The 17,578-nt window shown below is 37.3% G+C and overlaps 1 protein-coding gene and 1 pseudogene across 1 annotated transcript in view; both read left to right on the top strand.

Annotated features, from left to right (window-relative positions):
• The first annotated feature begins 1,133 nt into the window (after window positions 1-1,133).
• Window positions 1,134-17,578, top strand: part of TBC1D8B (TBC1 domain family member 8B) — a 34,449-nt gene continuing 18,004 nt past the window's right edge. Inside the window, exons 1-4 of the mRNA XM_060292891.2 lie at window positions 1,134-1,280; window positions 1,810-1,960; window positions 2,442-2,656; window positions 17,082-17,199. Coding sequence (XP_060148874.1) covers window positions 1,233-1,280; window positions 1,810-1,960; window positions 2,442-2,656; window positions 17,082-17,199 — 532 coding nt within the window. The 5' untranslated portion in view covers window positions 1,134-1,232. The remainder of the gene's footprint in view (window positions 1,281-1,809; window positions 1,961-2,441; window positions 2,657-17,081; window positions 17,200-17,578) is intronic.
• Window positions 14,450-14,770, top strand: LOC115841651 (cytochrome c-like; annotated as a pseudogene).

The raw sequence follows: 17,578 nt of genomic DNA, 5'->3' as shown, positions 1-17,578 counted from the left end.
AGTTTAAAAAAATCTAAGAAGTAAGCCCCTTCTGGGACATTTTTTTTTTGTTGGTTGCCTTTTTATTTTAGTTCTTGTTTGTATTTTTAAGCATGGCTTCCTCAGATCACCCCCTGAGTCAGTCTAAATCAGTGGTCAGTCGATGATGGGCCAGAAGATTTCCTTAAATGCCTTGAACCAGTAAGTTCTCCACCTTTTGCCAAGAGGATCTTTGTGTGAAGGTATACTTCATACTTTAGGAAGTTTATAAATCAGCCTTAGTTTTCATTTCTTATTTCCAGAGTTGAATGACTGGGGCCTTCTCCTGTCCCATTTCTTTCCTGGGTAGGTTCACAGTCTTGTATACTCATGCATACTTTCAGATCCCCAAGAATATGTTGGAACCTTTCAAAGTTCCCCTATGGCCATCTGATTTTCAAGGTCTTCCTTTTAAATTTTTAGCCAGGCTCTTGTTTGCCCCAAATTGAAATCACAGCCTTAGGCAGCTGTGATATTATCAGAAGATTGCTATGGTTTTCTTGGAATGCCCGGGGGAAAGGACTTCTTACATAGAGCTGAGCTCTGAGTCAAATCAAATGATAACAACACCCTAGGAATGGAGATTTTCCAGGTAGCTGCTAGTTTGGTGAAAATATTGACTGTTTTCTGGGGATGGGGCTTTTAATAAAGTTTCAAAAGATCCATTGGTGTGATAATGCTGGCTTTCATGGCTACCATACCTCTGAGCTTGGAAGGGAGGGAGGATGGGAATAACCTCAAGTTAAAACTTCACAGACTGGTGTTCTTACTGAGGTTCATTAGTTTTTTTTTTTGAATCGATACTTTTCAGTTCATTCTGTGCTTTTGGTTAATTTCCAATGTTCCGACCTGTTTTTTTAAATGTTTTTCCTGTATTTTATTGCCCAAGTAGGGGAATTCACTCACTAAGGTCATGAGCTTGATGTTCTGGACATTAGTTTGTTGACATCTCTAATTTTGGTGGAAAAACAATGTTCTTCTGAGACATTGCTTTAATATTTATTATGTATATAAATTGTGGTTTGTAAATGACAGATAAAACATTAGCACTTTTTCTTTTTGCGGAAACTTTTAGGCACACATTTGGGACAATTATATTCTTTCTTTTTCAGGTTCCTATTAGTTTTGAGTCTGTAGACCCATCTGATGATATTGAGGTACAATCTTTGATATGTCAGAGAGAATGCAGCAAAACTGTGAACACTGAAGCCTTAATGACAGTATTTCACCCTCAGAATTTGGAGACCCTTAATTCCAAAATGGTAGGAAAACAAAATATTTAAATCTATAGATTGAAACAGTTGATCAAAAATAAAAATCTTAGATCAGACTGAAAACTCTTCTTTTTGGTCTTGAAGAGGTTTTCCAGCAGGTACTACTGTGTGACATGTTTGGTTCCATTACAAAATAGGACTGTTATCAAGAATTAAGATGAAAGTTGAACCTTGGGCTTTATTTGCATAGATTTCTAACAGTCAATCCTAATTGGGGTGATTGGTGAGAATGATGGTTCAAAGCTTTACCTCCTAGGTGTCATGGTTTTACCATTTTAATATGAGAAGAACTAAAATAGTAAATTAAACCTGTTATTCTCACATGGATTTTAAAGATTTTTGTGATGACAGTGGTGCAGGGTTTAGCCCATCTGTGAATACTGATTTTGACTTTCTGTGTTCTTGTTTTCCATAGGTATTGTTTCATGGTGAAGAGAGTTATTGAGTTATTTGAAACTTAATTTCAAATTAAGTTAATTTCTCACCATGTTTAGTTGCTTTGATTTTTTTGTTATAGTTGAAAGAAAAGATGAAGGAACAGTCCTGGAACATCCTGTTTACAGAATGTGGGCGTGGTGTTAGCATGTTTCGGACCAAAAAGACTCAAGATCTGGTTGTAAGAGGGATTCCAGAGACCTTAAGAGGAGAGCTCTGGATGCTTTTTTCAGGTATTACATTTATTCACTTTATTCATTTAACAGACATTATCTATGCCCCTTCTAGGAGTTATGTACTAAGCTAAATAAAAATAATTACAAAGATGGCTAGGACTAAGTCTTATCATGAGTTCAGACTAGTCACAGAGAGTACGGTAGTTATGTGTACTTACCTATATATCCATACATCCATTGTCTGAGCAGATTAGTTTATTAGGCAATAGCTAACTGCAAGAGACAGGGTGGGAATCTCTAGTGTCAGAAGGAAGTTAAAGGGAAAAGACAGTTCATGAAAATGTTATTCTTTTGGATAAGATTCCTGTCCTGATGTTATAGATTCTAGTGGGAAGCTTTTCCTTTTATTTGTTTGTACTCAGATAACACTTGAGCATAAAGCTTAATTTAAAAGTAATCCAGTTCTTCATGTATATAGGCAAGTAGTAGCTTTGTTATGTTCCTCTTCTTTTGTATGTTAATGTGATCATCTGTACAGGTGCTGTTAATGACATGGCTGCTAATCCTGGCTATTATGCTGAAGTGGTTGAGCAGTCTTTAGGGACCTGCAACTTGGCTACTGAAGAAATTGAACGTGATTTGCGTCGCTCCCTGCCTGAGCATCCAGCCTTTCAGAGTGACACTGGCATATCTGCTCTGAGGCGGGTACTCACTGCTTATGCATTCAGGAATCCCAAAATTGGATACTGCCAGGTATGATTTCATTATGAGCTCAACTGTTATCGTGTTCCAAATGATAAAATCACATCAAATCCAACTCTACTAATAAGGACAGAGATTGGGCTGAGATTGATAGTGGATATTATTAATGCAAGAATGATAGTGGGAATACTTAGAATTGATATTCCATTAATTCATTTTTCTTTTAATTTAACAAATATTTACTGAATTCCTGCTCTGTAAAAGATACTGTGCTAGGTGCTCAAGACTATATAAAGCTGAATCAGATAATAATCGTGCCCTTAAAAATATATGGACTGGTAGGTATTAAAACATATTCAAGGACTTCCCTGGTGGTGTAGTAGTTGTGAATCTACCTGCTAGTGCAGGGGACACTGGTTCAATCCCTGGTCTGGGAAGATCCCACATGCCATGGAGCAGCTAAGCCTGTGTGCCACAACTACTGAGCCTGCACTCTAGAGCCCACACGCCGCAACTGCTGAGCCCACACACCACAACTACTGAAGCCCACGCACCTAGAGCCCATACTCCGCAACAAGAGAAGCCACTGCAGTGAGAAGCCCGCGCACCTCAAGAGTAGCCTCCGCTTGCTGCAACTAGAGAAAGCCCGTGTGCAGCAACAAAGACCCAATGCAGCCAAAAATAAATAAAAAATTTAAAAACAAAAACAAACAAAAAAGCATATTCATTGGCAAAAGAAAAACAAATGAGACAATTTATTAGAGAAATATTAAGTCTCACCAGGATTTATAATAGGGATAAGTTGGAGGAGCAGAGAAGGCTGCATGGAAGAAGTGGCATTTTTAGGTCTTGAAATTGGTGAATTTTAGATGTATGGAGATGGAATGAAATACCATTTGTAGGTGAAGGGATCAGTGTAACCAAACACAGAGGTAAATGTGGAATATATGTAGGACCATGTTCTGTTTAGTAGAATTGTAGAGTGAATCAAGTGAGGTAATTGAGGGAAAAAATCAAAAAGGTAGATTGGGATAGGTCAGGAGTTTGAATGTTACTTTGTAGGCAGTGGGGGAATCGCTGAAAAAAATCCTTTAGGACACTAAAGGGTATGCCAAACTGCTAACACAAATAATCTCAAACACAATAGAAGTTTACTTAAAGGAATAAACAGAGGAGAGCAAATATTCAAGTCAGTAGGTAGCTCTCCTCCATGTGATTATTCAGGGATTTAGGCTGACAACAGGCTCTGTCATCTTCAAAACATGGCTTCCAAGGTGCTCTTTCATTGCCATTACTACTCACAGGAAGAGGGGAGAGAGCATGGAGAAACAATTATGAGAAATTATATTGGCCAGGCCTGGAAGTTGCATACATCACTTCACCCACATTTTATTGGAGGATCTTGGTCTCATGGCCACACCTATTCATAAAGAAGTCTGCAAAATGTAGCGTGGTTGAGCACATGTACATCCAGATACTATGGAAGAAGGGGAGATTGGGTTATGGTGGATAGCTAGCACTCTCAGCCACACATTCATTTATGATGGGGTTGAGTACCCATAATGATTACATATCAGTCCTACCTATCCATTGAAACTTATCAATAGAGAGGTATTTTTGAAAAGCAATTTAAGTGAGTGGATCATCTGAATGACCAGTATTTAGCATGTTTTAGGGTCTCTGAAAGGTAATAAAGAAGCATAATGCTTCTTTTCTCAAAGAGCTTACACTCAGCCTATAATGTTATCTATATGTGGTAGTTTAAAGGCAGCTTCAAAGTAGGCAACACTTGATTTTTGACTTCTAAAAAATGAAAGCAAAATTAGAAACATGGAGGGCCAGAGGAAAGTTATTCAGAGTTAGGTAACACTATAAGCAATACCATTCAGGTGAAAATAAGCCTGTCATGGAGATCAGACTGGCTAGGTTCGTGCTGGAATCAAGAAGTAAATAAGTTTGTGTGAGGCAAGATCATGGTGAATCTTTCAAGCTTGGGAGAAGTTTGAATTTAATATGATAAGCAGGTTTTGTTGCTTTTGACCAAAAACTCAGGTGAGCCATACTGACTCATGGCTGGCTGACTGGCTTTGTTTATCTTTTCTTCTTCCATCCTTCCCTCCCTTCCTTCCATCTATCTGATCTATCTTCTTCCTTCTTTTCTTCCTTCCTTTCCTTTTTTCATTCCTTTTTCCTTTCATCTATCTAGAGATAGAATTCACACACCAGAAACTTCACCCATTAGTGTTTTTTAGTATATTCACAAAGCCATGCAACCATCATCACAGTCTTAACCTCCATAACACTTTCATCACCCCAGAAGGAAGCCCCACATCCATTAGTAGTTACTCCCCATTTCTCCCTACTCCCAACCCTAGGCAATCACTAATCTACTTTTCTGTTTCTATGGATTTGCCTGTTATGGATATTTTATCTAAATGGAGTGATACAATATGTGGTCTTTTGTGTCTGCCTGATTTCATTTAGCATATTGTTTTCAAGGTCCACCCATGTTGTAGCATGTATTAGTACAATACTTCATTCCTTGCTATGGCTGAATAATAGTCCATGGTATGGATATACAACATTTTGTTCAACAGTTGGTAGGCATTTTGGGTTGTTTCCACATTTTTGCTATTGTGAATAATGTTGCCATGGATATTCGTGTACAATTTTTTGTGTGGATGTGTTTTTTCATTCTTTTGTGTATTTAGCTAGAAGTGGAATTGCTGAGTTATGTGGTAACTTTATGTAACTTTAACATTTTGGGGCAATGCCAAACTATTTTAAAAAGAGACCGTACCATTTTACATTCCCACCAGCAATGTGTGTGATGGTTCCAATTTCTCCACATCCTCGGTGACACTTGTTATTATCTCTCTTTTTGATTATAGCCATCCTAGTGAATGTGAAGTGGTATCTCGTTGTGGTTTTGATTTGCATTTCCCTAACATGATTATGGGCCATTTGTATATCTTCTTAGGAGAAATGTCTATTCAAATCCTTTGCCCATTTTAAAAATTGGATTATTTATCTTGTTACTGTTGAGTTGTAATGGTTCTTTATATATTTTGGATACTAATCCTTTATCAGATATAGTATTTGCAAAATTTTTCTCCTGTTCTGTGGATTGTTTTTTTACTTTCTTTTTTTTTTTGTGGTACACGGGCCTCTCACTGCTGTGGCCTCTCCCGTTGCGGAGCACAGGCTCTGGACGCGCAGGCTCAGTGGCCATGGCTCACGGGCCTAGCCGCTCCGCGGCATGTGGGATCTTCCCGGACCGGGGCACGAACCCATGTCCCCTGCATCGGCAGGCAGACTGTCAACCACTGCGCCACCAGGGAAGCCCAGTTTTTTCACTTTCTGGATGGTGTTCTTTGAAGCACAAAAGTTTTAATATTTGTCTTTGTATGTTTTTCGTTTGTTGTGTGTGCTTTTGATGGCATATCTAAGAAGCCAGTGCCTAATCCAAGGTCAAGAAGATTTAGTCCTATGTTTTCTTCTAAGGGTTTTATAGTTTTAATGCTTAAATTTAGGTTTCTTGACCATTTTGTCTTAGTTTTTGTGTGTGGTGTATGGAAAAGGTTCAGCTTCATTCTTTTACTTGTGGATAGCCAGTTGTCCCAGTGCCATTTGTTGAAAAAAAAGCAGTCTTTGACTCATTGAATTGTCTTGGCACCCTTGCTGAAAATCACTTGACTATAAATGTTAGGGTTTATTTCTTTTTCTTTTCTTTTTTTTTAGAAGATGTTGGGGGTAGGAGTTTATTAATTAATTAATTAATTTTTGCTGTGTTGGTCTTCGTTTCTGTGCGAGGGCTTTCTCTAGTTGCGGCCACTCTTCATCGCGGTGCGCGGGCCTCTCACTGTCGTGGCCTCTCTTGTTGTGGAGCACAGGCTCCAGACGTGCAGGCTCAGTAGTTGTGGCTCATGGGCCTAGTTGCTCTGCGGCATGTGGGATCCTCCCAGACCAGGGCTCGAACCCGTGTCCCCTGCATTAGCAGGCAGACTCTCAACCACTGCACCACCAGGGAAGCCCTAGGGTTTATTTCTTGACTCACAATTCTATTCTATTGACTTATGTTTCTGTTCTCATGCCAGTATCACCCTGTCTTTTTTTACTACAGCTGTGTAGTAAGTTTTGAAATTGGGAACTGTGAGTCCTTTAACTTTTTTTTTCCAAAATTGTTTTGGCTTTTTAGGTCTCTTGCATTTCCATATGAATTTTAGGATCTGTTGTCAATTTCTGGATAAAGAAGAAAAATCCAGCTGGAATTTTCTTAGTCATTGCATTGAATCTGTAGATCAACTTGGGGGATATTGTATATTAACAATATTAAATCTTCTAATACATGAACACAGGATGTTTTTCTTTTCCATTTATTTAATTCTTTTAAAATTTCATTCAAGGTTGTTTCATAGTTCCCTATGTGCAAGACTTTACTTCCTTTGTTAATTTTATTTCTGAGTTTTTTATTCTTTTTGACATTACAGTAAACGGAATTGTTTTCTTGATTTTATTTTTGGATTGCTCAATGCCAGTATATAGAAATACAATTGATTTTTGTATATATTGATCTTGTATCCTGCAATCTTGCTAAGCTTATTAGTTCTAGTAGATTTTTTTTGTGGATTCCTTATTTAGAATTTTCTATATACAAGATCATGGAATCTGAATAGTGATATTTTTTACTTCTTCCATTCCAACCTGGATGCCTTTTTTTCCTCTTTTTATTGCCTGATTGACCTGGCTATAACCTTCAGTACAGTGTTGAAGAGAAGTGGTGAGAATGCATATTCTTGTCTTGTTATTTACCTTAAGGGGAAGCAATCAGTCTTTCATCATTAAGTATGAGGTTAACTGTGGGCGTTTTATAGATTCTTTTTATCATGTTGAGGAAGTTCCCTTATATTGCTAGTTTGTTGAGTGTTTTTATCATGAAAGGGTGGTGGATTTTGTTAAGTAATTTTTCTGTGTCTATCGAGATAATCATGTGATTTTTTCCCTTTATTTTAGTAATATCATTGTTGACCTGAAACAAATAGACCACCAGATATTTCTTCAGCAAAGATGGATTTATTCAGGATGAGCAGAGAATTGCAATTTGGGGTCTACAACCATGGCGAGCCATGGGCAAGTCCCCCAATGGCAAGGGGAGGAGAACACTTTTATAGAGAAGAAAAGGAAGTTGGAAGGGCTATAGTAAACTAAGAGTCCATGGCTTTTCATTGGCCTTGCCGGGAAAGAAGAGTCTTTTTTCTGCCTGTTGGTCTCTGCTGTAGTTGCAGGGTACAAGAGCGCCCCCTTCTGGTCTCCCAACTCTTTAATTGAGGTTTCCGTTTTTTAATTTTTTACATTGTGTATTACTTTTGCTGACTTTTTTTTTTAGTTTATTAAAAGTGCATATTTATTGTAATAAATTTAGAACATAAAAATTACATAAAAGAAAAGAAAAATCATCTATAATCCCACTACCCAGAAATAACCACCACTAACATTTTTCAGTATTTCCTCTTAGTCTTTCCATGTAATTAAGTGTTCTTAAAAAGAACATAGTTCTTTCCTAAATTTCTCTATGGCACTCTGTTATACATCATAGTATATTTCATCAATGGCTTGTTTGGGGACATTAAAATTGTATTCTTGTGAATTCCCTGGTTGTCCAGTGGTCAGGACTCCACACTTTCACTGCTGAGGGCCCGGGTTCAATCCCTGGTTGGAGAACTAAGATCCCACAAGCCACGTGTTGTGGCCAAAAAAAGAAAATTGTATTCTTTATTTTTGTTTTATGTTGTCTCGTTTTGTTTTGTAAAACTACTCTTAACAAAACATCCTTGTGACTAAATCTTTACATACCTCCTTGTATTTTCCTTAGGACAATTTCTTGCAAGAATAATTGCTTTGTCCAAAAAAAATATTCTTTCTTAGGCCTCTTATTAACATTAAAAAAATTGTGATAAAATATACATATTTTAATCACTTTATAAGTAAAAATGCAGTGGCATTAAGTACATTTACAACATTGTGTAGCTATCACCACTGGCTATTTCCAGAACTTTTTCATCATCTCAAGCAAAAATTCTCTACCCATAAAGCAACTCCCCATTCCTCTTCTCCCAGGCCCTGTTAATCTCTACTCTACCTATTATCTCTATGAATTTGACTATTACAGGTACCTAATTTAAGTGGAATCATATAATATTTGTCCTTTTTGTGTCTTGGTTTTTTTTTCTAACATCTTTATTGGAGTATAGTTGCTTTACAATGTTGTGTTAGTTTCTGCCATATAACAAAGTGAATCAGCTGTATGTACACGTATATCCCCATATCCCCTCCCCCTTGCATCTCTATCCCACCCCTCTAGGTGGTCACAAAGCACCGAGCTGATCTCCCTGTGCTATGCAGCTGCTTCCCACTAGCTATCTATTTTACATTTGGTAGTGTATATATGTAATGCTACTCTCTCACTTTGTCCCAGCTTACCCTTCCCCCTCACTGTGTCCTCAAGTCTGTTCTCTAAATCGGTGTCTTTATTCCTGTCCTGCCCCTAGGTTCATCAGAACTGTTTTTTTTTGTTTGTTTTTCTTTAGGTTCCATATATATGTGTTAGCCTACAGTATTTGTTTTTATCTTTCTGCCTTGCTTCACTCTGCATGACAGACTCTAGGTCCATCCACGTCACTACAAAAAACTCGATTTTGTTTCTTTTTATGGCTGAGTAATATTCCCTTGTATATATGTGCCACATATTCTTTATCCATTCATCTGTTGATGGACACTTAAGTTGCTTCCATGTCCTGGCTATTGTAAATAGTACTGAAGTGAACATTGTGATACATGACTCTTTGTGAATTATGGTTTTCTCAGGGTATATGCCCAGTAGTGAGATAGCTGGGTTGTTTGGTAGTTCTATTTTTAGTTTTTTAAGGAACCTCCATACTGTTCTCCATAGTGGCTGTATCAATTTACATTCCCACCAACAGTGTGAGAGGGTTCCCTTTTTACCACACCTTCCCTAGCATTTATTGTTTGTGGATTTTTTTGATGATGGCCACTCTGACTGGTGTGAGGTGATACCTCATTGTAGTTTTGATTTGCATTTCTCTAATGATTAGTGATGTTGAGCATCCTTTCATCTGTTTGTTGGCAATCTGTATATCTTCTTATGAGAAATGTCTATTTAGGTCTTCTGCCCATTATTGGATTGGGTTGTTTGTTTTTTTGATATTGAGCTGCATGAGCTGCTTGTATATTTTGGAGATTAATCCTTCTCAGTTGCTTCGTTTGGAAATATTTTCTCCCATTCTGAGGGTTGTCTTTTCATCTTGTTTATGGTTTCCTTTGCTGTGCAAAAGCTTTTAAGTTTCATTAGGTCCCATTTGTTTATTTTTGTTTCTATTTCTCTAGGAGGTGCGTCAAAAAGGATCTTGCTGTGATTTATGTCATAGAATGTTCTGCCTATGTTTTCCTCTAAGTTTTATAGTGTCTGGCCTTACATTTAGGTCTTTAATCTATTTTGAGTTTATTTTTCTTCGTGTGTATGGTTTTAGGGAATGTTCTAATTTCATTCTTTTATATGTAGCTGTTCAGTTTTCCCAGCACCACTTATTGAAGAGACTGTCTTTTCTCCATTGTACATTCTTGTCTCCTTTATCAAAGGTAAGGTGACCATATGTGTGTGGGTTTATCTCTGTGCTTTCTATCCTGTTCCATTGATATATATTTCTATTTTTGTGCCAGTACCATACTGTCTTGATTACTGTAGCTTTGTAGTATAGTCTGAAGTCAAGTAGCCTGATTCCTCCAGCTCTGTTTTTCGTTCTCAGGATTGCTTTGGCTAGTTGGGGTCTTTTGTGTTTCCATACAAATTGTGAAATTGTTTTTCTAGTTCTGTGAAAAGTGCCGTTGGTGGTTTGATAGAGATTGCATTGAATCTGTAGATTGCTTTGGGTAGTATAGTCATTTTCACCATATTGATTATTCCAATCCAGGAACATGGTATATCTCTCTATCTGTTTGTATCGTCTTTAATTTCTTTCATCAGTGTCTTATAGTTTTCTGCATATAGGTCTTTTGTCTCCTTAGGTAGGTTTCTTCCTAGGTATTTTTTTCTTTTTGTTGCAATGGTGAATGGGAGTGTTTCCTTAATTTCTCTTTCTGGTCTTTCGTTGTTAGTGTATAGGAGGAATGCGAGAGATTTCTGTGCATTAATTTTGTATCCCGCAACTTTACCAAGTTCATTGATTAGCTCTAGTAGTTTTCTGGTGGCATCTTTAGGATTCACTATGTATAGTATCACGTCATCTGCAAACAGTGACAGTTTTACTTCTTTTCTGATTTGGATTCCTTTTATTCTTCTTCTCTGATTTCTGTGGCTAAAACTTCCAAAACTATTTTGAATAACAGTGGTGAGAGTGGGAAGCCTCGTCTTTTTCCTGATCTTAGTGGAAATGATTTCACTTTTTCACCGTTGAGAATGATGTTGGCTGTGGGTTTGTCATATATGGCCTTTATTATGTTGAGGTAAGTTCTCTCTATGCCTACTTTCTGGAGGGTTTTTATCATAAATGGGTGTTGAATTTTGTCAAAAGCTTTTTCTGCATCTATTGAGATGATCATATGGTTTTTATCCTTCAGTTTGTTAATATGATGTATCACATTGATTGATTTGCATATATTGAAGAATCCTTGCATTCCTGGGATAAACCCCACTTGCTCATGGTGTATGATCCTTTTAGTGTTCCGTTGGATTCTGTTTACTAGTATTTTGTTGAGGATTTTTGCATCTGTATTCATCAGTGATATTGGCCTGTAGTTTTCCTTTTTCTTGACATCTTTGTCTGGTTTTGGTATCAGGGTGATGGTGGCCTCATAGAATGAGTTTGGGAGTGTTCCTCCCTCTGCTATATTTTGGAAGAGTTTGAGAAAGATAGGTGTTAGCTCTTCTGTAAATGTTTGATAGAATTCTCCTGTGAAGCCATCTGGTCCTGGGCTTTTGTTTGTTGGAACAGTTTTAATCACAGTTTCAATTTCAGTGCTTGTGATTGGTCTGTTTATATTTTCTATTTCTTCCTGGTTCAGTCTCGGAAGGTTGTGCTTTTCTAAGAATTTGTCCATTTCTTCCAGGTTGTCCACTTTATTGGCATAGAGTTGCTTGTAGTAATCTCTCATGATCCTTTGTATTTCTGCAGGGTCAGTTGTTACTTCTCCTTTTTCATTTCTATTTCTGTTGATTTGAGTGTTTTCCCTTTTTTCTTGATGACTCTGGCTAATGGTTTATCAATTTTGTTTATCTTCTCAAAGAACCAGCTTTAAGTGTTTTTTTTTTTTTTTTTTTTTTTTGCTTTTGCTGTACGCGGGCCTCTCACTGATGTGGCCTCTCCCGTTGTGGAGCACAGGCTCTGGACGTGCAGGCCTAGCAGCCATGGCTCACGGGCCTATCCGCTCCGCGGCATGTGGGATCTTCCCAGACTGGGGCATGAACCCGTGTCCCCTGCATTGGCAGGCGGACTCTCAACCACTGTGCCACCAGGCAAGCCCCATCCCTATTCTTTTGTCTCTGTTTTTTCTTTTGCCCTACCCAGGTTCGTGGGGAGTTTCTTGCCTTTTGGGAAGTCTGAGATCTTCTGCCAGCATTTAGTAGGTGTTCTGTAGGAGTTGTTCCACATGTAGATGTATTTTTGATGTATTTGTAAGGAGGAAGGTGATCTCCACGTCTTACTCCTCCGCCATCTTGAAGGTCCTCCCCTTGTGGACTTTCATGTTTTACCACTCTTGTATCCCCGGGATAAATCTTACTGGGTCATGATGTGTAATCCTTTTTATATGTTAGTTCAGTTTTCTAGTATTTTGTTTGGGATTTTTTCATTTATATTCATAAAATGTATTGATAATAGTTTTCTCTTGATGTCTTTGTCTGGTTTTAGTGTCAGGGTGTCAAAGAATGAGCTAGGTAGTGTTTCTTCCATGCCTATTTTTTGAAGAGTTAATGAAGGATTGGTGTTAATTCTTTAAATTGTGGTAGAATTGGCCAGTGAAGCCATCTGTTTCTAGAGTTTTCTTTGAAGGAAGTTTTTTCATTATTAATTCAGTCTCTTTACTTATAAGTCTGTTCAGATTTTTCTGTTTCTTCTTGAGTTGGTCTTGGTGGTTTTTCTAGGAAATTTTCCATTTTATCTAGGTTGTCTAATTTGTTAGCATATAGTTGTTCATTGTATTCCCTTATAATCCTTTTTATTTTTGTTAAGGTTGGTAGTAATGTTCTCTATTTCCTGATTTTAATTTGAGTCTCTCTCTCTTTCTCTCTCTCTGTCTCTCTGTATCTTTCTGTTTTTTATCTTTTTGGTTAGACTACCTACATGTGTTTCAGGTTTTTTAATCTTTTCAAAGAACCAACTTTTGGTTTTGTTGAGTTTTCCTTATTTTTTTTCTATTCTCTATCACTTCCTGTTTGTGCAGAGCCTCAAGATTAGCCAGAGGTAAGAGCTTAGGGCTTTTTCTGTTCTATCATGAGCATGCATACAGCTCTGGGCAGGCATGAAGCCATATCATGCACTTTGCCTTCTAGATTCCCAGGAATAAGTTAGAGTGTTCCAAAGCCCCTTTTGGATATCCCATTCCCCAACTTTTTATTTTAACCCTTTATTAGCCTATTGTTTGGCCCAGTTGTTATCCACTGCCTCAGGCAGATGCATGTTCAACAACTGCTTCTGATTTTTTCAAGGAACATTTTTTCAAGGAAAGGCTGTTTGCCTTGGGTGAGCTCTGTGTCAGGTCAAATAAAGACAGCCTTATGAGTGCGGTTTTCCAGGGAATGACCAGACGGGTCAAATAATGACAGATCTCTGGGAATGGGACTGTGAAGGCGCTCCAGCCCCATTCTGTTTCCTCCCATGCCTGCTAGGTGCTGCTTTTCACCATGATTGCTGAGTGTTGGTTTTTCAGGCTTTTGTAGAGCTGAGGAGGAATGGGACTTGGACAATTTAAAATGCCACAGAGCTCACTGTTTTTACTGAGATTCAACCATTTCATTAAGTAAAGGCTTCCTGAATTGCTGTAAGCTTTTGGTGCATTTTCAGAGTTCTGAAAAATTGATTTTGATGATTTTTGCTAGTGTTCTTGTTGCTTTTATAGAGGAAAGCATTTTTGGAAAGCCTTACTCTGCCATTTTCACTGATGCTCCTCCCATTATGGCTTCTTGAACAGGAAAGTGATGGAGTAAAAACTGAACTTGAAGTCAAATATTGTACCAGATCTGACAAAGGATTGACATACTTAATATAAAAACCTATAAGAAAAGTGTTGAATTATAAAAATGAACAATGGGGGCTTCCCTGGTGGCGCAGTGGTTGAGAGTCCACCTGCCGATGCAGGGGATGCGGGTTCATGCCCCGGTCTGGGGGGATCCCACATGCCGCGGAGCGGCTGGGCCCGTCAGCCATGGCCGCTGAGCCTGTGCTCCGCAACAGGAGAGGCCACAACAGTGAGAGGCCCGCGTACCGCAAAAAAAAAAAAAAAAAAAAAAAAAGAACAATGGACATGAAAAGATGAATCACAGAAAAAAATACAGATTGATAATAAAGTTTAGAAAAGGAAGTTCAATATCAAAGAAACTCAAATTCAAACCATGAGATACCATTTTCACTATCAAATCAGCAAAAGCAATTTTAATTATTACAATTCTTAGTATTGGCAAAGGAGCAGTGAAGTAAACATTCAAATGCTATAGGTCAGAAAAACAAATTGGTACAGTCAATTTCTGGAATACAATTTGGCAGTAATATCAAGTCGTTTAATAATAATATTCAGGGGAACCTCTTAGTTGTGCACGGAGAAAGAACGATTTAAAAAATAGGTGATGTTGAGAAGGGCAAGAAGATTTTTGTTCAGAAGTGTGCTCAGTGCCATACTGTGGGAAAGGGAGGCAAGCACAAGACTGGGCCAAATCTCCATGGTCTGTTTGGGTGAAAGACAGGTCAGACTTTCAGATTCTCTTACACAGATGCCAACAAGAACAAAGGCATCACCTGGGGAGAGGAGATGCTGATGGAGTATTTGGGGAATCCTAAGAAGTACATCCCTGGAACAAAAATGATCTTCACTGGGTTTAAGAAGAAGGGAGAAAGGGCAGACTTGATAGCTTATCTCAAAAAAGCTACTAATGAGTAGTAGTTGGCCACTGCCATATTTATTACGAAACAAATGTCTCATGATTTTTTATGTGTACCATATTTAGATTGATCTCATACACTGCAATTCAGATCATGAATGGCTGAGGTAATATTTCTGTCCTGATTTAAATAAGATTGGTTTGTGGCTAAAAGAATATGATCAGCTTGGACTTCCCTGGAGGCACAGTGGTTAAGAATCTGCCTGCCAAGGCAGGGGACACGGGTTCGAGCCCTGATCCGGGAAGATCCCACATGCCACGGAGCAACTAAGCCCATGCGCCACAACTACTGAGCCTGCTCTCTAGAGCCCGCAAGGCACAACTACTGAGCCCGTGCGCCTAGAGCCCGTGCTCCGCAGCAAGAGAAGCCACTGCAATGAGAAACTTGTGCACCGTAATGAAGAGTAGCTTCCGCTCGCCACAACCAGAAGAAGCCTGCACGCAGCAACGAAGACGCAACACAGCCAAAAATAAATAAATAAATAAAATTTTAAAAATAAATAAATAAATTGCTGTTAAAATATATATATATATGCACCTAAATGGCATGTTGATTATTTTAAAAAAAAAGAATATGGTCAGCTTTTTGAATTTTGATAGTGATTCCGGTTCAACAAGTACTATCACTCTTTTCCCCTTCTAAAGAGATGATTAAACTTGAATAAGAAATGTTAAACTTTTCAGGCATATAGTGAATGCCTTCTCAAACCCTATAGGAAATTGGTTTTATATTTAGATTTATATAACTGTTTATATTAATATATTTAAATATTGAGAAGATCTTTTCACTGTCTCATAGAACAGTAGGATTCACCTGTGTTTCAAGTTGTGTTCATTCGCCTGTTAAGGCAAGGGCTGAAGATACACTGGCAATGTCCACTTTCTCTTTTTGGGCTTAACTATGCCAATTTAATTAAAATTCTCTATCTATCTAAAATATTGCCTTTTACTTAATGAAAGGCATTTTAGTGTGGTTTATGTATAGCATCAAATAGAGAATATTTAGTACTTCTTACACACATACCACAAAAATAATAATATTCATTGACCAAATAATTTAATTTCTATGTATCTTTACTGAGAAAATAGTAAACCACTTGGATGAAGATTTATATACAGAGATATTCATTGCATTGTTATATATAATAGTGAAGAGTTGAAATCAACCTAAATGTTCAATAATAGAATAGCTAAATAATTTATAGTATATTCAACTTAATAGATTTTTTACAGTCATTAAAAATACTGTTTTAGAAGACTTATTTAATGGCATTGAAAATGTATAATATAATGTTAAGTGAAAAATCAAACTTTAATATACAGTTTGGTCTAAATTTTAGAAGGGGAAAAAGGAAGGAAATACAAACAAAAAAAGTACATCAACTTGTTAATGGTGGTGATCTCTAGGTAGGTAAGATACAGGAGATTTAGTTTTCTTCACACCTTTCCATTCTTCCCAGATTCTATACATTATGGGTTTATTAACTTTATAATAAGGGCTATGGCCAAATGTTATATAAATGTAGTGATCTGACATTTGTATGGAAGATAGATTAGAAGAAGGAGAAAGTTAGGGTGGTAGTGGGAATGGAGAGGATAAAGAAAATCTAAAAGTCATTTTAGGAATTCCCTGGCAGTCCAGTGGTTAGGGCTCTGCGCTCCCACTGCAGGGGGCACAGGTTCAATCCCTGGTCGGGGAACTAAGATCCTGCATGCTGCGTGGTGCAGCCAAATAAATAAATAAATAAAAATAAAAAAACATTTTATAAGAAGAAACTCTAGGATGTGAAGACAAATTGGATGTGGCAGATAAAGGGTTTCTAGCGTGATCAAAATTAAGGTAGCAAAGAAGAGAATCCTATTTAATAGAGGAAAGATTTAGTTTTAGACACAATTGAGGATGATTGACATCTAAGGGATGTTCTCCTGTAGGTAGTTGAAAATACAGATGAAGTTTGTTTCTCCAATGTTAGTATGTCCTTGAAAGTATGTAGTGTTTTTTTTAAGACTTGGCGATAATTAATATTTTTTACTCATTGAAATTAGTCTAAATTTAGAGAGGTTTTACTTATTGTATGCTATGTTCATGATACTATTGCTTCATTTTCCTTGAATGTACCGTGTAAAATAACTGATTAGCAAACGTTAGTGTGACTTCACCTTGTTTTGCTTTGGACTGGCTCAGAGTTCTCATGTTTCCATTATGATTACTCTCATAGTTGTTGTTATTGCTGAAAATTACTATGTTTGAATAAGAAATGTAATTATTACCCCAACAATATTTATTTTTTATTTTTCTATGAATTTTAGGCAATGAACATTTTGACTTCAGTATTGCTTCTGTATGCAAAAGAGGAAGAAGCTTTTTGGCTTCTGGTTGCTGTATGTGAACGAATGTTACCTGATTATTTTAATCGTCGAATCATTGGTAAAAAACAAAACACATATACATATATGAACACATATTTCTTTTCTAAACAATTTATAGGCCTCTTGTCTATCCAGTTATCTATCAAGTGGAAGAACTGATAATTAAGTTGCAAAATATACAAAATGCAAGCAATATCAAATGTCACATTCACTGACATGCTCAAGAGAAGAGCTTTTTGCACTGAACGTATGATTGGAAAAACGTATTATTTAATACGTTGCTTTTTAAAAATAAAGTGCCTGGTCTGTTTCCATATAAAATAAAGGTTTTAAGTTTACTATCTCTGTATTGCTAAAACAGTGGTAATCTGAAGCATCTGGAGTTACTGGAAAAATTTTAATAGTCTCTTTATGTGAGAGAGATTTTAATCAGCTTA

The sequence above is a fragment of the Globicephala melas genome, chromosome X (assembly GCF_963455315.2).
Source record: "Globicephala melas chromosome X, mGloMel1.2, whole genome shotgun sequence".
NCBI lineage: Eukaryota > Metazoa > Chordata > Mammalia > Artiodactyla > Delphinidae > Globicephala > Globicephala melas.
Note: the sequence above shows the minus strand (reverse complement) of the source record. Positions and strands in the feature narration are given on the sequence as shown.